This window comes from Corvus brachyrhynchos, unplaced genomic scaffold, assembly GCF_000691975.1.
Source record: "Corvus brachyrhynchos isolate BGI_N302 unplaced genomic scaffold, ASM69197v1 scaffold17, whole genome shotgun sequence".
NCBI classification, from domain to species: domain Eukaryota; kingdom Metazoa; phylum Chordata; class Aves; order Passeriformes; family Corvidae; genus Corvus; species Corvus brachyrhynchos.
Window position 1 is genome coordinate 15917882 of NW_008240046.1, and position 22620 is coordinate 15940501.

Sequence of the window (22620 nt, forward strand, 5' to 3'; positions counted from 1 at the left end):
ATGCAGGCATAGATATACCTTTACAACTTTATAACAGAACTGGGAACTCAGCTGTTTTGTGAGGGGTTGTGAAGAAGTGGGGTCAGTGTATGGTATATGCCATAATAAAGACTGGAATTACTCAGTGTTAATGAAAACACTGTATTACCTTGTGTACTCATACAGTGCAGGTACAATGCTATTGTACTGTCTTCTGATAGCAAGTAAAGCACCAACGTAGCCACACAAAATCAGCAACTCATTCCGAAATCTAGAAATGAACAAGTATCAATCATGAAAAACAAAAAGCATTTGCAAAAACATTAAACAAACTCATATTCACATTATAATTTTAAAACCTAATTTATCCATCCACCTTTTGTGAAGAATATATGTTTGCTGATTATGCTTACTTTCTGTGTCATGGAACTGTTAGAACAGATTCCATCTGCTTCATATCGATCTCCATCATTAAATCTTAAATGGCATGTACAACACAATTTTTAAGCACAATCATGTAAAGTTATAAAAACAGCATCACTCAGACATTTTAATGTGATAGAACTCTAAATGTAAATAAAATTGCCCCAGATATTAGGTGAATTTCAGTTTACCAAGTTTCCACAACTTCTTTCTCCTTTTTGTTCCTCACATATATACTTGTGTAGGCATCTAGGCCTAGCTTCAACCATCCATTATAAAGGTGAACCAGAGCTATCCAACTATTTTAGAGTTAATTCTGAGAGTGGCTGCCCAACTTTCCTTAAGACTTTGACATAAAAGTCCACATGATTTGTGATACCACTTCAGGGAACTGAAGCCAGAGCCGATCAAAGTGAAGCTCTTCACATAAAACCAACATTGATGCACACATTGTAAATGCTCCACAGAGAAAGAAGCAGTAAAATATCTTTTTTTTTCTTGCTAAACCTTCAAAATTTGGGAAAGTTCCACCTTCTATTTTCCAGACTGGGAACGAGCATGTTGCTGAATTTTTTTTTGTGTCCCTTTTCTGGTAACAAAAACAAATGATACTGACAATGTGCACTTGTAAATTCATTCCAAAAGATTCCTTTAAGGAAAGTTCCACTTTTCTAAGTCAGGAAAATATACTCACTCACTACACTTAGGCAACATTAACTGTTCAGTCGGCATGTAACTTAGAAGATCAAGATACAGAAAGACTGAATCTAAAGTCCAATCTGAGCCACAAAGTTGTTCTGTTGAAAAATAAAAAGAAAAATATCTCATGAGGCAAGTTATACAAATGACTTCTGCTTTAAAATTGTTCATCCAAATACCTACCTTTCACATATTGAATGCCAATAGGGAGAGCCTTTTCAGGTTCTGTGCTTAACAGATAGTATTTTATTGTTTCAAATATATCCCCATCTGCATGAATTGTCTCTGCCAGTCGCATACATTCTTCCACATCAGGAAGGTTACACTGGAAAACAAACATTTTGCCAGAAAGTTACTGAAATGTTCAAACACTTCTCTAAGATGCAGAGAAATACTGATGTTTGCACATAACAATAAGAAAAAACTCTCTCTGAAGGAGTCATTGAAAGACATACCTGCATAAAATGTGCATTAAGAAAGCCATCTAGACCAGAGAACAGCACTGGAGGAAAAGGTTCTGTAACTTTAATTTAAGCAGTACCAGTTTTTCTTGCTAATGTTTTTGTGAAGTTTTTACTACTGTTTAGTAAGTGTGCAGTCTGAGTTGCACCCTAAGGGAGTTATCAAAGCAGACCCTTCTGCTGCTGAAGAGGAAAGGGGGCATTTAAGGACATTACAGGCATAAGATATAAAACAATTTAGACTTGTACAGAAAGTCGATCTGCCAAAACATGATTAGGCTGCACATCTAGCAGGTTATAAATCATACTGACAGGTAATTCTGAAGATCATAAGCTACTTCAGAAAGTAACGTGTCAGGGAAAGAAAAAAAGAGTACACAAAGGATAGAAATAAAGAACTAAATTTATTGTACAATACTGAAAATAAAGTCAACAAAGACTAATAGAGTCAAAAAGGATATGTTACATATAAGATTGTAGAGAAAAATTCATCCATTATTTGGCCTAATGCTTTTTGAAGTTAGTAAATAAATCAATACAAAACCTTATTACCATTCAGGTAAATCCTTTTTCATTGTACCTTTTCATGCAGGTCATTTATTTCTGCTATGCATCCAGGATAAAAAGCACATAGTTTTACTAACTGCAGTTTATTATCAGGAATCATCATAAGAAGATCAACTGCTAAATCCCTGCACAAACAAAAGATGACATGTAGTTATTCTTGATGGTTTATAATAGAAGGAAACTATTTTCTCTTTTACATTCCTTTTATAAAGAAGAGTTACTGAAAAAATACTATTTCCAGAGAAGTGCAGAAGCAAGCTCAGTCTCTAAGACCATTTTTGTTCAACAAATAAGGCAACGAATTTTTCATCTTTTTGGGAAAGTAATTTGTTAATTTTCTGTTGCTTTATTTGGTTGAATTAAACAGCTGTGAAATTCTTAAGCATCAGAACCATCTCAAAGTGAATTGGAAGAATATGTGGGCAGGGATGGGAAAGGAGTGTAGGAACCATGAAATTTGAGAGAGGAAAAGATGATAATGTGGTTCTGTGTCATGAAACCATCCTCAAAATTCCAGGCTTCTAAAGCTTCATGACATCAACATAGGACATCTCTCAGTCATCCAGAACGACTTGGTGCTCATGTGATATTGAAATAGATTATATGAGAAAAGAATGCAATACCTATTTTCATCCTTCTCAAAGGAAAACTGTTTTAGCAAACTGACATTTCTGACATTTTCCTAAACTTTCTACCATTTGTTACCCTATCCTTCATGCAACAAACAGCTGAAGAGAACATGTGTAATATTAGGAAATTATTTGGAAATTGTTCTATTTAAGTTTTAAGAACTGTTTATTCTGTGACTCTTCTATTCATGCAGATGTCATGTCTCCTGTGAACCTCAAGACTGACTTGCCCCTGTGTAAGGCAAAAAATCCTACTGATTTCCTCTGGATTTTCAGAATGTGGTTCTTAGCTTAAAAATGTTCAAGTAAGCTATTATCCAGTACTTGCAACTGCTTTCTATCCCACTTTCAAGTACTAATCACAATTAAAAATTAGGAAACTTAGATTTGAAAAGCATGTGACTTTATAAAGGGAGAAAATAAGCTTAAACTTTCTCTAAAAAAAGCAAAATACCTGTATCCAAGTGATGGGAAGCTAAAAGGAAGACATTGAAACAGTATTGAACAAAATTGTGTATTACTTTACAGAGAAAATATCTGATAGCAAATAATTAAACTACAACAGCAAATCTAAGGGTCAGGGCAACTGGCTTCAACAACAACAAAAAACCAGCTTTCTATTTTATGCCTTTTGACAACCTAAAGAAACTAATGCCAAAAGGTCTTTAGAAAATCTGTGATACTATTACTGTACAACAGCCACTTTTCCAAGTTACAGAAGCACTCTTTCAGAATCTAGGATATTTCACAAGTTCTTAAGCTATTTTCAAGATCACTTACTCATATGTATTAATCTTCATAAACAATTTAAACATTTTTTTAAGTGATCAGAAATTGTCTTGTCATAAAACTGAAATCCAACATTCATTTGAAAAAAAAGTAATTCAAAGAAGCCCTCATATAATGGCGTACAAATTGTGCTACCTGGAACGATTTTTAAGAATCAAACTGAAAACACTGTTGCATATAAAGATCAAAATGAGGTGTCTGAGTTTGCATATGCAGAATTCAGTATCTCATATGACTAGCCTTTTGAATAGTAGAAAGCTGCTTTTGACAGTGTTTAGGTGTTAAATGCAAATAAAAATGTGTCCTTAAACACTCACACATTTCCTCAAGGCTGTAGATTTAGGAAAGTGCATGAATGTTTAGTTTTGACTTATTTTTTGGCTTGATTTTATATTTTAGAGCACTTCTAAAGACAGCCAACCAAAACCCAAGAAACATTCCACCAGTAACTGATTTCTGTATTAATCTATCAGGGTATATTAATCTATCCTTCTCGTATTCCTTTTCATGTCTACAGTTAAGTGCTTCACTACAGCGAAATGTTTCCAACTGATGGATATCCCTAAGCATAACAACCAGTAAAATAAAAAGGGAGCCCTTCAACTATCAGAGACCCTTGAACTCCAGCTTCCCCATACATGATCTTATGAATGCAGTGAACCAAGGGGATTATGCTGTGTGAGAATCTCTTTATTACAAAACAAAGAGATCCATGAATCTCTGATCTTTTCCTACAGAATAGAAAAAATATGCTGTAATGGCTGGCAATCAGAATCCAGGATTGCAGGGTGTTAAGTACAGCATGTGAAACCCACTGACAAATTCAGATGTATACCTGGGCAATATGTGCTACACCGCTTTAACATTTTCTCATCTATACCCATGTAGACTTCAGCATACACATGCCATAAGTTTACAGAAGCTTTGTGTACCTAAACATAAATGCCATACTATCACAAGCACTTATTACAGCCCTCAGATCACAGCAAGCTTTTCTTAAGGAACTGAAAAAAATATACACTATTTTTCTTAAATCCACATCCAGTGCTTCCTATTGGAGGCTACACAGAAATCACCCTTTACAATGAATGCAGGGAGATCAAAGAAGGAGCTTCAGACACTTTAAAACCTGCCGATGGAGTTACCAAAATGACCCTATTAAGACTGGTGGAAAGCAGACATGCTAAACCATGGCAAAATGAAAGTCACCAGTTTCTTATCTTCGCATTTTCAATGCTTCATTGTCTAGAGCAAGCTAAATGTTCTGTAGAGAGGAGTTCCACTATGTTTCTCTCAGGCTACCTCTAAATACATCAGCAAATATTAACTGTAGAAGAAAAACTGATCCTTAACTGTTTAAGTGCACATTTTCTATGAAACGTTAATTATGAAACAGTTATACAGCTGCCAAGTATACCTTAGGAAGGTTTTCTGCTTTTTCATTGTTAGGTAAAAAACAAGAAGTTGTATTCTTCAAAGCAAAATCACTATAATGAGGAAAAGAAAATTTATGACAGAAAGCTTCCCCTATATGCAAGAGAGAAGTTACTTCTGCAGAATTAAATAGTAATCCTGTTTCATCCTTAAATCTTTTCAGCAGTCTTGTGCTCCTAATACGAATAGAAGATAATTCCTCAGACTCTTAGTTTTATATTTTTCAAACAAGTACTTAAAAATCACTTCACATATCCTACTTGGGCTACTGTTCCTTTTGACATTTTAACTCAGTTCCAGCCTTACTTTTTCTAAAGCAGTTCTTGTTACTCAATATAAACTAGGACTTCATATGCTACCTATTGCCCAAGTAGCTAGGATTTTTTTCAGTGGGTTTCATACTCTGACAATGACTCCTCTCTTATTTACAATGCATACGGAATGTATTTTGAGATTAAAGCAGAACATTTGCATGCCCTGTACTTCAAAGGTCTAATACAGCAATCCTTGTTCAAGGAGCAATTTTTATTCTCCCTACCCATGGTAGTTGGATCTCTACAAAAGTTTCACAATGACACATCTTGATTGTTTTATCAGGGAGAAAAAAATAAACCTTTGGGTTAAGAAATTCTTACCATGTCATTACTGCCATGTATTTTCTTGCTAGTAGTTCTAGGGCATAATGTGTTGCTTGTGCTGCACTTTCTCCTAAGACAGTACCCACACTGATTGCCAACTCCAGTTCATTTCCACGAATCAGATTTGCCATCGCAAGCTTGCTCAATGAAAAAATATCATTAAGGGACATAAGCATTTTGGGGCATTCACCATGTTAAGCATATCACATTCACTTATGAGACTTTTTACGGAAGGACAAAATATGCAATAATTAAACTCAATTATATATACTTGGGGTCTCTTGAATGAGTAAATAATTGTGCACCACGTGTTAATAATTTTTTAAATAACTAAATAGACTTCCTTTAGCAGAATCTTCCTTTATTCAACTGAAGAGATCACATAAATACGATGCCTAAAATGCATGATAGGAATTCCATCTAATCTTAAGGACACTAGAATTCAGAGTGTATATTTCCCCTCTCTTTCAATGAAATGAGACTAGAACGCCAAGAAAATGAGAAGGATTGTCCTGTTCTTACTCTCTCTCAGCCACCAGAGTTACTGATAGGCATAGCAGAATGTCAGACCCTAAGAACTACACAACAACTTGAAATATGCCTATTAGAAATACAGGCATTAACTGATTCTCAATTTCTCTCAGAACAGCTAATTGAGATGGAATTATACTTATTTGGGGGATAGAGGAGGAAAAACTTGGTAAGTCAGCAACAAAATCCAGAGAGACTGAGGAAAAGAAACAATTTGTAAAGCTACAAACAAATTAAAAAATGTAATGAAATGTTTCCTACATGTCAGTTCTATTTTTGTACTGAGGGTTGGGGGTTTTTTTCCTATTTACTTCTTCATTTAGACTGTAAATTCTTTAAGGCAGAAATTGCATCTTCTTTAGCAAAATAACTTCCAGTTCTGAATGGGTATTTTGAGTCACCATAAACAGTAACACTTAGATGTATACATCTAAGGTACTTAAGTATATTATCTAATATAACAAGATACTGTAAATACAATTCAAGATCATGCTACCTTCTGTACATGAAAGATACCTTGAATTTAATAGAATCAAGGGAGTTTTGCTACTAAATTTAATACTATAAGGATCTAACTCTGCATAAATATAAACAAATCAAATACCAAATACCATTTTAGAATGTGACACATAAATTTTAAAACACATGTGAAGATGTAAAAAGGAAGTCAATGTTGGCTTTTTCATTGTTAAATTAAAAAAAATTACCTCTATATTTTCAACAGCCAGATGACAACATGCTGCAAGCACTGCACGGCCATCCTGGAAATACCAATCTGCCAGTTCTTTACTGACCCTCTGCAGGAGACTGCAAGAACAAAAAATTAATTCTGCAAGGTCACTTTAATGTTGGAGTCTTGCCTTGGGTCTTAATTTATGTGAAATTCACCACACTTGCTTCTGTACCCTAAAAGTTGCTATATTTGACTCATAGATAATGGCACTACTAGCTTGAAAAATGCAATCTGTTTGAGCTTCATCCACTACTTTTGTTGGTACATACTGAGGTGGGTCAGTTTCCCAAAGTCTACATCAGTACAGAAATGTCTCTTCAGACTGAGAGAAGAAAAATGAAATATTTGGATATCCAATCTGTACCTGTAAACTCTGAACCATTATTTCTCTAATTCCTCAAAAACTGCTCATGTAAATGAAGTAACTACACAGCCTCTAAACTCCTTTTTTTACTACACCTATAACTGGATAATGTAATTCAGGTTTTGGAGCGCTGTTCTAGACAAGGAGAGCTGCATATTTGGGGTTTTTTTATGGGCATGGACAATGAGAGTAATAGAATCACAAAATGGCTTGTGTTGGAAGGTACCATAAAGGTCATTCTGTTCCAAGCCCCCTGCCATGGGAGGGACACCTTCCCCCAGACCAGGTTGCACAGAGCCCCATTTAACCTGGCCTTGCACACTTCCAGGTTTGGAGCATCCTCAGCTTCTCTGGGCAACCTGTGCCAGTGCCTCACCACTCTCACAGTAAAGAATTTTTTCCTAATATCCAATCTAAACCTACTCTCTCAGTTTGATTTTTATTTAACATTATCAGAACCTTCATTGATGACAAACAGCAAAGCTTCAGGAAGAGATTATGTGTAATAATAGGGGATCACAGATACTTGTTAATGCTAAAACTTACTCTGCTTACCAAAGGTTCTAAGGTAATATGCTATATATTTAAGTGCACAGGAATGCATCTTAAATATCAAGCAAGTGAAAAGGACATTTATAATTATAATACATACATATGAAAAATCCATTTTGTGCCAGGAGACAGAATAGGGAAATTAATGTAGCAACAAGTAGTTAGTAACTCTATTAACTAAGTACTAGAAGATGCAATATTTTGTTGAACTCTAAATTGCTGATGCCAAATTAAACCATTTTGCTTTATCTCCCTTAATGACTTTACACTCTGCACTAAGATGAGGTTTTACATATAAACTAGAACAACTTACTCATTATAATCATCTGTATTGTTTCCACCAGAATTTGAAGTTCTGCTTGTTGTGGAGAGTGGTAACATCTGTATATTTCCTTCACAAGCTGCCTGGAAGTGAATAAAATATAGATAAATTAATGCACAATTCAAACTGAAGATGAAATGAAATTTTTCAGTAACAACAAAAATAATCTAAGATTTATAAAATTCTTTCTAAAGCCCAGTTATAACAAAGAAACTGTTTGAATGTTTAAACTAATGAACTCATTCATAGCTAAATCTTAGCCTAGTTTTATCCAGACATACAAGAATTCTACCGAAGCAAATACTTCTTCCTTCCTACGCATTTGTGCAGGATTTTTCAGCATTTGTATATAATGGATGGTGAAGGCTACAACCTTGATTTTTACACCCCAATGAGCAAACAGCTCTGAGGGAAGGATGAAGTCCATAGACTTCCATACTTCTCAGCAGGTATACCAGAAAATCTGGGAAGGTTTGGCATATAGTGGCTTAAGGTGAACTTTCCTTCGTATCTGGTAATAATTTATTTCTAACATTAAATACAAAGAGGTCACTGTGGGTTAAAATGAAATCAGTTGACAAGGCAGTGTTTGGTCAAGGGTTGGACTCAATGATCTCAGGGGTATTTTCCAACCTAATTGATTCTATGAATTTTGGAAATTCTTTCACATGTTTTAAGATGTAGCTAGGATAACACCATTAAACCTCAGGGCTCAGTTAAAAGGGAAAGTAATTCCTGGTATTTTGTTGCTTATTATTATCTTATTAAACCGTTGAGACAAAGATTATTCTATGAATTGTAATATCTCTCTGCAATACCTCTCTTACATGAAAAATTAAGATCTTTCTGAAGCTTTAACTTGCTTTAAAGTTCAAACATTATAGCTTGTTAAATCTGTGTCAAAGTTACATTCTGTACCTTATTCAGCTATTTAGCTAAAACATACAGACAGATGATTTCTCAGCAGAAATTCAAGAGAAATGAAATTCTACATGACTTTGATGTTAAGGGGACTGACTATTGAAAATCAGGTTGCATTTCAATTGAAACTGAACACATCAGTTTTCATTATGATCATTTGCAGTTTAGAAGAATAAGGCTTTAAATCTGTAAACATGAGTTACCTCCTTATGATTTCTGCATAAAAATTGGTCAATACCACATGGAAGTAAAGACTTGGGCATCATTATTCAGCTATTTTGCTAAAGTGAAAAGAGCTAGCCTTTTAAATTATGTCATATTCTGAGTTACAAGCTAAGAGCTAAATACATCTCCCACACTGATATATATGTAGTAATACCTGTGCAACAAGTAGAGCCTCTTTAAGCTGACCTCTTGAAGTAAAGAAAGAAACCAGTTTCTTCACATCGCCAATAGCTATACAGTATGGGATGACATCATCATTTTCTTCCTGAATTAACTGATCAGCTCTCCTAATTAAACAAATGAATAAATAAACAAGAAATATCTACATATATGAACAATCACCAAACTTATCTATATGGTTTAGGTGTTAGATGAAGCTGTTTAAAGTTCACTGAAAACCATCTGCCTTTCCAGACTGGCAAAACGTGAATACTGCACTAAAGAGTTTATGAAGTTGCAGTTTATGTTCAACCCTTTGCTTCTTGTACACAAAGTTATTGTTGAAATCCTCCCCAGCTCCATCCCAAAGCTTACTGAACAAAAAGTAACATCACTAGCATGCTGTAACAAAAGAAAACTATAACTGATATTACTATCCGTCCTTCCCACTTGTCTATGTCCTTTTATGGACTGAAGCTACAATGTGCCATAATATTTTTATTAACTTACCTTTGCATTAACTTCCTCCAATATTTCATTGATACACCAGGTGCAACTGAGAGAGCTTTGTCCCACTAGAAGAAAGAAGCAATGCATTTAACACGATAATTTTAATTTGAGAAACAGCCATATTTTGAACTAGTGTAATTTTTCTTCCATTAAAAATAGATTTCTCAAAAGTTAAATAAGGAATGAGCTATGCTTTAGACTGCATATGTTAAAAGTAATTGGAACAAGATTACTGATCTGGGGACTAGTGACCCATTTATTGCCTCCCTATCTTTGCTAGGGTAGCTGCAAATATGCAAATATGAAGGTTTTCAGAAACCTTCATATTTTATTATTCTTCAATAGTGTTCTGATATTTTACCTCTCCAAGTTCTACCATTAGCTCACAATATCGCTGAATTTGTCCTAATCTTAAATGTATTTCTGCAGCTTCTTTGAGTCTTTCTTCTTTGCTTGGTGCACCAATACCACCTCCAAACTTAGACATCTTTACTGTTGTCAGTTCTTGGGCCTTGGACTGAGGAAAAAAAAAAAAAAGATTAAGAAGTTTTCTGTGATGAAAACAAGTTTTCCTAAGAATGGACTATTGCCAGATATTACAGTGGAATATAAAGATTATAATTTAAGAAAAAAATTCTTTAGAGAAAAGGCTAATTGAAAGAGATTTCAATGAGATTACAGTGAACTATATTTATGATGTTAAAGTAACTGTGTTTGTGGTTTTTTGTACACATACATTTTCCTTGATTCTCTTCCTTTATTAGCTTAGGGTTGGTTTTTTTTTTAAATTCTCATATATAATAGTAATTCACCCAGATGTGCCTCATAAAAATCTTGATATTTTGAAACTGAAAAAGAAATATTTATGAACATATGCCATACAGAGCTGGAAATTGTATATATTACTATTACAATGACGTCCACATAAAGAAATAACAAAGACAGTAGGCTTAACTGGTAGACAATAGGCTCTGTGGTCTGATCTGTCATGTCCCATTAACCATATGGCCAAGAAATTACTTATATTCCCAACTACTGCAATTTTTATATTAGTTGGGGAGATAAGACTAAATTTCTTCATCTGTCAGAGTTTGAGAAACAAGCTGCAACAGAATTATACTTAACAGAAAAAATAAGCAAAGGGAGCTTTTCAAGAATTCTCAGTTGGATTCTATCATCAATGCACAATGGTGGCATTTGGCTATTCATGACTTTGCAGTACCATATATTGAAGATGGAGAATGAATTTTGAACATTCTTCACCAAAGTAAACTGCCATGTAGACCAATGGCAGCTCACAAGGATCTGGGTTTTTTTTAAACAAACTACATTAATTTTTTTCTTCAGCACTTCTATATTTATTATATTTTCCTGCTGGTTTTTTTTAAACAAACTACATTAATTTTTTTCTTCAGCACTTCTATATTTTTTACTTTTCCCTGCTGAAGGTCCCAATGCATCCTCTCTGTTTCCTAAAAACAGAAAAAAGACAGTTGCTCTACATCCTTACTTCATCCTGAAATGTCTAGGTACTGCAGTGCCATTATTCAGCTTCCTAAGGAAAAGAGAGTATTAGCAGTCCTTAACAAGCAATCAGCATTACCCTACCCCCTACTTTCTCTTAAAGGTCTCAAACAAGACTCTGAGTCAGTAAGAAGGGGGGAAAATGCTTTTAATTAATGTGAACACTTCATCTAGGTCCACAGAATGACCAGCACTTACTGTAGTTACTCTAGATCAATGGGGCTATAAATGCATGAAATCATGTTGCAGGGATAAACAGACTTCTTGGACTGCACAAGTCAAGATTTAATGTCTTCTCAGGCTAACTGGCTGAGAAAACTGTTGTTTTTGACACATGGACACACAAACAGAACTCCATAGGATTAGCAGAACAGCTGCTATTATTACAGTTAACAATACTAATCATCTTTAATCACTTGAGAGTCATAAGGAATGTAGGACACGCTTAAAGAGCCTGTGATTTTGCAAAATAGCATGTAACAGTAAACAACATGTGATACCTGGCAAGTATTAGCCCAGGGGCTGGCAAGAGCATTCCCTTGATCCATACCAGCAGATAATCTTTCCTCTATTTACAGTCCAGTCATTAAAGTATGGGATACTTTAGTATTCCTAAGAACTTCCTGACAGAATGATGAATCTGCATATTCTACACAAACTGTGTATCTGGTTGCATATTCATAAATGCAGCTACTAATAAATTTATGGCCTAGTACTTAAATTTCCTATTCTCATCCAAGTCACTCTTAAGCTGCATATTCATATAAATGACAGGTTCTTGCTTACCCATTCCTTCTTCCAGAGACCTGCAGAACATATTTCTGCTGACTTTCCTTCATTTTCAGACATGAATTCCCGTCTGTACATCTGAACATAGCTACACACTTCATGTTTATACAATCAAATAATCTGAATTTACCAAACATAAAAGTACAGTGTATATAACAGGCAAGACAAACTTGCTTCATAGCTGAAACAGTAGTGATGATTGCTTTGCAATTTCTTTTAATTGTTTTGAAAAATGCTTTTCTAGTTAATAACTGTAACCTAGCATTTTAACACTGAGTATGCATGAAATCACACAGACAGCTACATACTATTGTAACGGAGTAGTATTGCAGTGAAGAACTAGTATGCACAAATTTCTTTGGACTTGAAATTGCAACCTTTTGTAAAGCATTGAATGTTATTTTTAAATAGTGAAATACTACATGGACTAACAACCATTTTCACATATTGTTTGTGCTTCACTTACCATTCTAAATCTAATGAGGTGTTTCATATGCATAATTCCTTTGCAGTAGTTTTGTGGAAGCAAACTGTCATCCTGTCCTTTTATTACAGCAACCAAATCCCATAAATTTTTGCTGCCTCCTGGAGGCTAAAATTGTTAGAGAAGAAGAGTTTTATTACAGTAATGTTCAAGAGAGAAACTTGAACTTACAAAGACATTAGAAAACATTTGTCAGTCAACTCCAAGAAATACAGTTTCAGATCATTTCAATATTAGAACTTTTATTATGAAAACATGAATTAGTTCAAGATACTACAAGTTCTTCAGTCTTCTTGCAGGCAGTAAAGATACAGTAAGATCCATGAACCTATTAGGTTATGGTTAGACATAGCTGAGGGCTTGCCATTAGAGTTTTCCCTTTTGCTTTCAAAGAAATACAAGCTATCTTGTGTCTACTGCTGGCACAAACCAGCAGTCAGTTGCTGGCATGCAGGAGCTGACCCAGCACTTGTTTCCCATTTTCTGTAAAGCAAAGACATGGGCCAGGTAGAAAAGAGCTTCAAGGCTTGACTGCCACAAGCTGGTTTACTATCTTAATATTAAATCTTAAAACAGACACATATAGTAGAACTGTAATAATTTTTTAAAATAAATTTCAAGCATTTCTATTGGTCTAGCCTTTGAATCAATCCTTCTGTAGAAACAGGACAACAGTTTAACATTGAATGAGGTCTAGAAGAGAGTGAGTATTTAAAAGCTTAAAAAAATCATTAAACCTTTGACCTAAAGAAGCTTCTCTAAGAAAAACAGGTTCACAAGTTTAGAAGTCAAATTATTTCTGAGCTGGTAAAAAGCATAAAATCCTACTAGGGAAATGACTACTCTCTCTTTTTTTGTCCATTAAAACTCTTATTAGACTCCTCATAGTTTAGCACAATACCTCATTTTCTGGACTCAAAAAGCACTGAGCATACCTGATCAAAAAAGCTTTTGTTCTTGGAAAATTCTAATATTCTTATAACAGTTTTACTCTCAAATCAACATGGGAAATCAAAATTTATAACTTCTGTAAGATAAGGAATTCCATAAATATATTTTTAACAAAAGAGAAAATGTCTAAGTTTGAAATCAAGAAAGATTGTTTCAGCATTTCTAAGTCATATACTTAAATTTAGCCAGAACTCAAAATAAATACTTTGAATGAACTAGGTCTTTTTAGATCAGTGTTTTGACTTAAATTACAACAGTGTTTGACATGAGCTCCAGTAGTAGTAGAACCTGTAGTTCCAGGTGATTTTGTCCTTGTTCTACCTCAAGTGCAGCTCCTATGCAGGTAAGCACTCACAGGAACCCATATTTTTAACTCATTTGCACTGAGAGGCTGCAGCAATTTATAGAAAATATTACTGTGCAATGGAGAAAAGGCAATAGATGGATACTGAGGTATGCCGGATCGGGATCTACAGTTCCTAGAACATAAAGAGCAATTTGGGCACAGACACTTGGGCAGTTCAAATCTTATCAGTAATGAAGGTATTCTTTTGATTAATTAAAAATTAAAAAGCTCTAATGCACTTTGATTAAACACATATTTTCATTTTCTTCAATAGCAAATTGCTGTCAAATTAACCTTTCCTATAGAAAATGATATTATTTCACTAATTTAACTTTGCAAAAAATTGGTTTGTTTTTTGCAAAGTTAAATTAGTGAGATTTGTTTTTCACAAGTGACAGACAATTCAATCACGGACATTTTTATATGCAGACCTATAGACCTTAAGTTCTATAAGAAATAGAACTCATTTCTGCCTATTTTCTAAGATCCCTTCAAAAAAGAGAAAAAAAATGGTGGAGAAGAAAGAAATCTCAGTTTTGGAGATTGACTTCAGAAGAGAAAGTAATTCACACTGACAACATCCTTAAGTTTGGAGAATACTTACTGAAAAATATTCTGAAAACCACCGTAGTTTTTTTCCCCGAGGATTTCCTGACAATTTTTCCAATTCTTGTTTCATATCCCTGGAAACTTTACCACATAGCAAAGGAGGAGTGCCAGGCTCCACGGCGCGATCTAACACACACAAAGAGTTATACATGAAATTAAAATAAAAAACAACCAAAGGAATAAGAGCAGTAACATAAAGAAAATGAAAACAATGGTTTATACAATTTGCTTACCTGGATTGCCGATAATATCATCCCAACATCTATCGGTTATGATATTTATTTGTAGAGGGTTTATAAGAGGCGTCAATGACCAGAGTCTCACAGTGGAATCACGAGAGCAGGATGCCATAGTAAATGGACGACTAGGATGACATGTTAATCCTAGTAGAAAGGATATTTAAAAATATAGTCAAGTAAGTTTATCTAATAACCTGTTTGATTAAATTACTGTATAAATTTTAAAACAGAATTTTTATTGGAATCATTTCAATACAGAAATAAAACAAAATTTAAAAAATATTACCATATACATCTGCACCATGATCATAAACTGTGTCCAAACATGTTCCATCTCTTGTATCCCAGACTCGAATTGTATAGTCCCAGCTGCCAGATATTAGAAGGTAAGGAATTTCAGGATTCCACATAAGTCCCCGTACTGGAGCTGTATGTCCACTAAGAACATTTATACAAGCATCTTGTGTATAATCCCATATCCGAACAGTACTGAAACATGATAAGAGATCAATCTCCATCAGATCACCTATTGAAATATAATTATCTCTCTACTTCAGCAATATTTTAAGCTTCAAATTTATCAGAATATTTATTTGCTTCACATCAGGGCTCAAAGATTGCAGTGAAAGGGGCTAAATCTAGCTGGTGACCAGTTGCCAGAATGCTCCTCAGTGTTCAATCCTAGGGCAAGTCCCATTCAATGTATTTTATTGACAAGAAGTTTGCTATCAGGTTGCTTCCTGTCATGAATCACTACACCATGAACTAATAGATTTTGCTTCAAGCATAAACCTCTAATGAATGCTAATGTGGAAAGCAATAGAAGCCAATACTCCAAACTTACAAAATATCCTTTACAAAAATATCTTCTATACTCTGCAGGGAAGTGGCTTTGAATCACAGAAAAATGCTTCCTCCTGCTCACATGGACTTATGTGCTCTCCCTCAAAAGCAATGTCATCAAACCAACAAAACAGAAGTATCTAATACTCATTAAAATTCTCTGCAGATCCTACTTAAGCATACTTTTGAAAAATATCAAATAAGAGCAGGTCTTGCACCTGTTTCTTTAGACGTAATGTAAACATGTGGTATCCTTCTTGTGTTATTCGTTGCAGTAATAGTATCAGGCATTGACCCTACTCTTGGGAAAGGATTTGGAAACTTGCCCAACTACAGCAGTTGTGACAATTTTAGATAATGATCCTGCTGCCCAAATACTACATAAAGCTAAGAATAAAGCTAAAGCCTGAATCTGAACAAGGCAGAGATTTAGATTATTAAGTATTCACAACACCATTATAAGTAAAGATCTTAAGTTTCTCCAATATTCCTGCTTGAGGTTTAAGTTTTCTAATTGTTCAGAAATACTAACCCGTCATCAGAGCCACTGCAGAGGATTCCTTCTCTGAGAGGGGACCACCGTACATGAAACACCTTTGCAGTATGCCCAGTAAAAACTTTCAGTGGTTGATCAGAGCTGGTTGCCAAGTAGTAAACACGAACGTTTTTATCCTCACAACCAGTAGCTATCATATCTCTGCAAAATAAAAACAGCAAAATCACAGAGATGGCCAATGTCTTTTTAAATTAAAAAAAAAAAAATAAAGTGCAATTTTCAGCTATGTTTTTAAAAAATAGCATATTTTTGCTTCTCCTTCATCTCTTCAAGATGTAGCTATTGATAATCCAATTAAATAAACTAAATCAGAAAAAAACCTGATAAAGATCCATTAGTTGCAATGGGGAATAGTATTTGCACTGCAGTATGACCATGCACCCAATACACAACTATTAATAGACTGAATTACTATATAACTTTTTTTTTTGACACAAAGTTCTCATGTCATTTTTAGGAATTATCTACAAAATTTACATATAATCATAATGTATTTACTTGTCTGCTACATCTTCACCTTAGCAGCCATTCCAAGGACACCAGTCTAAAACCCTCGTTCCTGGCTTTGAATGTCTGTTTTTTTCTCCCACCCATTATATATTCAGCTAGATAATTTTTTTTTCTCTCATCAATATTAAATGATCCTCCTTTGAAAATTAAGGAAGTTCATGGTGGTCAATGAAATATACTACTGGGAATAGAGAGCTGCTATAGGCGTATCCTACTGTGGAACAGATAACTCCAGTGTTTCACTATCACAGTGAATATCACATTCTAGATAACTTTGTGTTACTTTGCTGGTAATCAATTTAAATAGTAAATATTGTCAATTCTTTGGGTTAATTTTTACTTACTTGTTGTTTTGACTCCAGTCACAGCCAAACACTGCAGCTGGGTGTTTGTACTTGTGAAGAACATTGCCATCAATGGTTCGAATAATACTGAAACCAATTACAATGTATTATTATAAGCAAAAATACATTCTGAGTAGGCTATCCAAAATTAAGTTTTATTCTGTGCAAATAAGCCAGATAGCAAAAAGATATACACAAAGAATAGGAGAAATAGCCACAAATAATATCAGCCCCTCAATTACAACATCTAACTGGATGTTGATTGTACAACATCTAACTCTACTTCATTTTCTATGTTTCTTCAGAGTGGCTTTAAAGATATTCACCATAGTACCTCTATTGTGAAAGGATCCCCATAGCCCAAAATCAAAGTTTTAGTCATGGCTTTAAGGTACAAATAGATCTTTAGGAATTAAAAAAAAAAAGAAGCTGATTGTTTTCTAAAATTTCTGCTCATTATGTTTGAGCTGGAATGACACAGGTAGCAGAGGAAACTAATGAAGAAGGATTTTTAAAATGTACTGAAACACAATATATGCAAAATTGGTCTCAATAGATATTCATGTGTTTTTAGAAATGAGTTATTATACTCCTGTGATAGTACACTTGTAATTACTTCATTCTAAAATAGTACTTTTTAGTCCTTGAAACAAAAAACTAAAAAACTAAAAAAAAAAATTAAAAATTAAGACAAGCAAATTGGATGGCTTTTGAAAAGTGTCCTCTACAGATAAGAAACATAGGAAGATATTCTGGTCCAAATAAAAATCAGTACTTAGTTTTACTATTAGAGTGTCTTAGACACTATTCCTTTGAAAACATTCCTTTTTTTTTCTTAAAATCATGAAAAACATACCCTAACAAGTACAGAAGACTAATATAATTCAAGTTTTGTCCAGTAAGAAAAGTTTTATAATTAATTACTGAGAGTACTGTCAAAATTTATGGACTTGAGAAGTGCATTTAGCAATTTTTTTTTCTTCCAATAACACTCACCAAAATCCATCACTGCTGCAGGTTGCTATTCTTTTGGAATCTTTATGACTCCAGGCAATGCAGAAGATTCCATTCTTTCCATGCTTCAAAAAATGCAAAATACCTATCAATAAGAAATAATTCACCCCTTTTTCTCTCATCTATTGACTCATCTTTTTTACTTTATTCCCCTATGGGCTGCAGACCTTTTCTCCCAGTACAGTATACTGTACAAAACCACATTATAATGAGTACCCAATACAATTGGATGTTTGAGAATCCAAGTCCAAAATATCGGGAATATGGAGATAGGTAGTTGTCCTGGGGTGACTGTATGATACTGTATTCCCTATCATCTGCCCTATGCCAGACAGGAGTTCTGTGCCTTTAAAACTACTATGGGAGAGGGGAGAGAGCTGCTGGAATTCTTTCGGCAGTTTGTGTTCAAAACACAGATAAGCTCGCTGGCTTCTCCTGCCTGGCTGCTCCACTTCTGCAGCAGGGAAGGGTTACATTCCTTTTGCCCTTTAGCTAGTTTCTTGTTTGTTAGCTAAAGTACGGAGCCTTGGGACTTTGGCTTCTTCTTCTCTTCTGGACTGTTCAGCAACGCCAGAACATCATCCAGGAGGCTCTACACACCAGCCCAGAGGGGCGCATGCTGAACCCCACAAAGGACTCTGAAACCTACCCAGGTTCTCTCCATAGCAAGAGGTTTTATTATTTAGCATTATTCTTTTTTCCATGCCTGCATGCTCTTTTGCTTGTTAAATAAATAACTTTTTTTCACTTTCCTCTGAGGAAAATTCTTTCTGAAGAATCTTCTGGTGGGGGAGGGTGGCTGTAACCTGCTTTCTATCAGAGGACGTTCATTTCAGACATTCCTCCGAATTTATCTCAAACTCGGACAGTTGTAAAACTGCTGTAACCTTCAGGATCCAAGAGATAAAACTGGGTCAAGCTGAAGAATGAGCAATCCCTAACTATATAAACCTGAAGCTTAAATAAAGAACACTGTGGACAATCAAGAGGGACCTTTGGGCCTTGGGACGACTGGTAAAGTGATGTGAAGTACAAGTTGTGTTGTCTTCTGTCCTGCCAGTTGCAGGGAATGATGGGGCAAGAAACAGGAAGATCATGCAGATGAACATCCGGATTTGATACTGGTGTTACCAGCACAGTTTTGGGGGTTTTGATCATGGGTCAGTTTATACAACACCAAGCCTGCTGGCAACAAATGGGGTCCACCTGTCTCAAAGGAGAAAAAGGACCTTAGTTCATGAGTTCATAGGGCTCACTGAGAGACCTTTAAACTAGATTGGAAAGAGGCCAGGGCCAGGCTTGCCAGAGAGAAGGTGTAGGGGAGGAGAGAACAACAGAAACCACTCTAGTAGCTTAAGGAGGCTTAAGAGGCAATACCTGGAGCAAGCACAAGCAGCCAAAGACATAATCACTAGACAGGACTATGGGACATCCATTTGCACCTCCACTGGGATGTGGACACAGTCAAATACTTCTATAAAGTGCCTGTACCCCAACACACACAGTATGGGGAGCAAACAGGATGAACTAGAGATCTACGTGCATTCACAGGCCTTTGACCGCACTGTGAATACAGAGACACAGCGGGACAGCTCGAATGACTGGAATGCTGCCACGAAAGGCTACACACTGTTTCGAAAAGACAGATCAGGAAGTGACATTGGTGGAATTGCCCCCTCTGTGAGGCAACACTTAGGATGTATCAAGCTCCGTCTTGGGGTGGATGATGGGCAAGTCAAAAGCTTATGTTTTGGATAGTAGACACTGTTGTGGGTGTTTGCTATAGGCTGCCTGATAGGGAAAAAGAAGTGGATGAAGCCTTCTATAGCCAGGTAGAAGCAACTCCAAAGTCACAGGCACTGCTTCTTGTGGGGCACTTTAATTACTCTGACATCTGCTGGAGAAGCAACACAGAGAAGCACAAACAGTCCAAGAGATTCCTGGAAAGTGTTAATGACATCTTCCTGTCACAGGTAGTGGAAGATCCCACAAGGATCTTGTGCTGCTTGAACCTCATACTAACAAACAGGGAAAGCCTTGTGAGGGATGTGAAGGCTGGGGGCAACCTTGGCCGTAGTGACCATGAGACTGTGGAGTTCAGTATCAGGCAAGGTGGAAGCAGGGCAGCAGGTAAGATACAATCACAGACTTCGGCAGAGCTACCTTTAGTCTCTTCAGGGATTTTCTTTGAACAGTTCCATGGGAACATGCCTTGCAGGGAAGAAGGGTCCAAGAGAACCAGTGATATTCCCAGATCACTTCCTCCAGGCTCAAGAGCAATGTATCCTGATGAGCAAGAAATTGGGTAAAGGGGGCAAGAGATCTTTGCACACTGGAAGTGTGGACCAGATGAGTGGACAGTGAGGTGGGTTGAGAACTGGCTGAACAGCAGATCCCAGAGGGCTGCAATCAGTGGCACAGGATCTAGCTGGATGCCTGTCACTAGTGGTGGCCCCCAAGGTTCAACACTGGGCCCAGAATTGTTTAGTTTGTTCATCAATGACTTGATGAAGGGGCAGATGCCTCCTCAGCAAGTTCAGTGATGACACAAAGCTGGGAGGAGTGCCCAATACCCCAGAGGGCTCTGCAGCCCTTCAGAGGCACCTTGGCAGGTTGGAGAGATGAGCAGAGAGGAACCAGCTGAAATTCAACAAAGGCAAATGCAGGGTCCTGGGGAGGAATAACCTCAGGCACCAGCACAGGCTGGGGACAACCTGCAGGGAAGCAGCTCTGTGGAGAAGGACCTGGGGGTCCTGGTGGACACCAAGCTGTCCATGAGCCAGCAATGCCCTTGTGACCAAGAAAGCCGACTGTGTCCTGGGGTACATTAGGAAGAGCATTCCAGCAGGTCAAGGAATGTCATCCTGCCCCTCTACTCAGCCCTGGTGAGGCCTCACCTGGACTGCTGTGTCCAGTTCTGGGCTCCCCAGTACAAGAGAGACATGGAGCTCCTGGAGAGTGTCCAATGGGAGGCAATAAAAATGATTTCTCTTACAAGAAAAGGCTGAGAGAGCTGGGCCTATTCAGTCTTGAGAATTCACAACAGAGAAGTGATCATCAATGTCTGTCAGTATCTGAAGGGAGGGTGTCAAGAGGATGGATCCAGGCTCTGCTCAGTGGTGCTGAGCAATAAGAGGCAATGGGCAGAAACCGATGCATGGGAAGTTCCAACTGAACATGAAGAAGAACTCAATTGTGTATGTGGCCGAGCACTGGAACAGATTGTTCTGAGAGGTTGTGGAGTCTCCCTCTCTGGAGATACTCCAGAGCCATCTGGACACAATCCTGTGCAATGCATTCTAGGATGTCCCTGCTTGAGCAGGGAGGTTGGACCAGATGACCCACTGTGGTCCCTTCCAACCTTACTCATTCAGTGATTCTGAATAAAGGTTAGTTACTTGTTGGAATAATGAAGTTAGTGGGCATGAAAAATTGTGGTATGAGAAGATTTAAGTGGGACCTGTATCAGATATTTAGTAGCACAAATGCAAATATCAGTGTCAGAATCCCAGAACTCCTGAAGGTTTCTGCTTGTACCTCTCCTCACTCCTTCACCTCTCTTCTCAAAGAGCATCCCTTGTACATTGATGCAGATCCTACAGTTAAATAATTATGTCTGTATAATCTGATGATCACAGCTATATACTAGGAATACACAAAATAGTGTAAAATACTACAGCATAGTATTACACAGCTCCTTCTGCCAATAAAAATTATGCTATTATATCAGGACTTAAAAATGCCTGGATAGATTTCAGCTAATCCAAGGCAAGCTGCTAAATGAGTCATACTGCTTAGTGTGCTGAGAAATGGACCTTTATTGATCTAGACTTTAGGGACTGAAAGTTTCTTCTGGCCCTTATGTTTGAAAATACAGAACACAGTTTTCCTTTTGAAGCTGAGTCTGTATGTCCATATATGTTTACACAGTTAAGAAGGAGTCAGCTATGCTTTTGCCATGCATCCCTACAGGACCAATTTTAAGATAATGGAGTCCATCTGGTGCTTCACCACTCTCATATCACAAATCAAGTCTGAGGGAGTAAAAATACTTCTGCCACACATGTAAACTGGCACACACATAATTCTATAGTTTTTTATACTACAGCACCTTTTAAAAACATATGAACTTTGGCCATCTCTAATTATGGACACTAGAGGGAATGACTACCTTACATTTCATATAGACAAAAAAAGAAGTAATCTCATCTTACCTCACTGAATCTGGTTATAATTTTGCCTTTTCGAACATCCCAGATAAAGCCGCCATTTCTGGATGTTCCACCTGCTATGCAGTTCAGATCTCCTTTAAAGACAGATGTTTGTAAAATATTACAGTAATTATATAATCACAATATTGTTTGACGGTGGTTCTACTTTAAATTAAAGAAATGTAATATGAACAGAAAACATCAATGGCACATAGACATGAGTTTTCTCAGCAGCATTTGCTACTAAGTCACAAACACCAATTT

The 22620-nt window shown here is 36.3% G+C and overlaps 1 protein-coding gene across 6 annotated transcripts in view; it reads right to left on the reverse strand.

Moving 5' to 3' along the window:
• WDR17 (WD repeat domain 17) overlaps positions 1 to 22620 on the reverse strand; it is a 58372-nt gene that overhangs the window by 6606 nt on the left and 29146 nt on the right. For 4 of the 6 annotated variants that reach the window (XM_017744496.1, XM_017744497.1, XM_017744495.1 and 1 more), the window contains 19 exons: positions 22360 to 22451; positions 18128 to 18210; positions 17132 to 17218; positions 16254 to 16418; positions 15165 to 15367; positions 14873 to 15022; positions 14635 to 14765; positions 12716 to 12841; positions 10298 to 10453; positions 9937 to 10001; positions 9422 to 9554; positions 8113 to 8204; positions 6858 to 6957; positions 5617 to 5756; positions 3213 to 3233; positions 2143 to 2254; positions 1285 to 1426; positions 1097 to 1199; positions 149 to 250 (listed from right to left, as the gene is read on the reverse strand). In XM_017744496.1, the coding sequence (XP_017599985.1) occupies positions 149 to 250; positions 1097 to 1199; positions 1285 to 1426; positions 2143 to 2254; positions 3213 to 3233; positions 5617 to 5756; positions 6858 to 6957; positions 8113 to 8204; positions 9422 to 9554; positions 9937 to 10001; positions 10298 to 10453; positions 12716 to 12841; positions 14635 to 14765; positions 14873 to 15022; positions 15165 to 15367; positions 16254 to 16418; positions 17132 to 17218; positions 18128 to 18210; positions 22360 to 22451 (2203 nt within the window). The other 2 variants (XM_008641484.2, XM_017744500.1) reach the window with 2 other exon arrangements.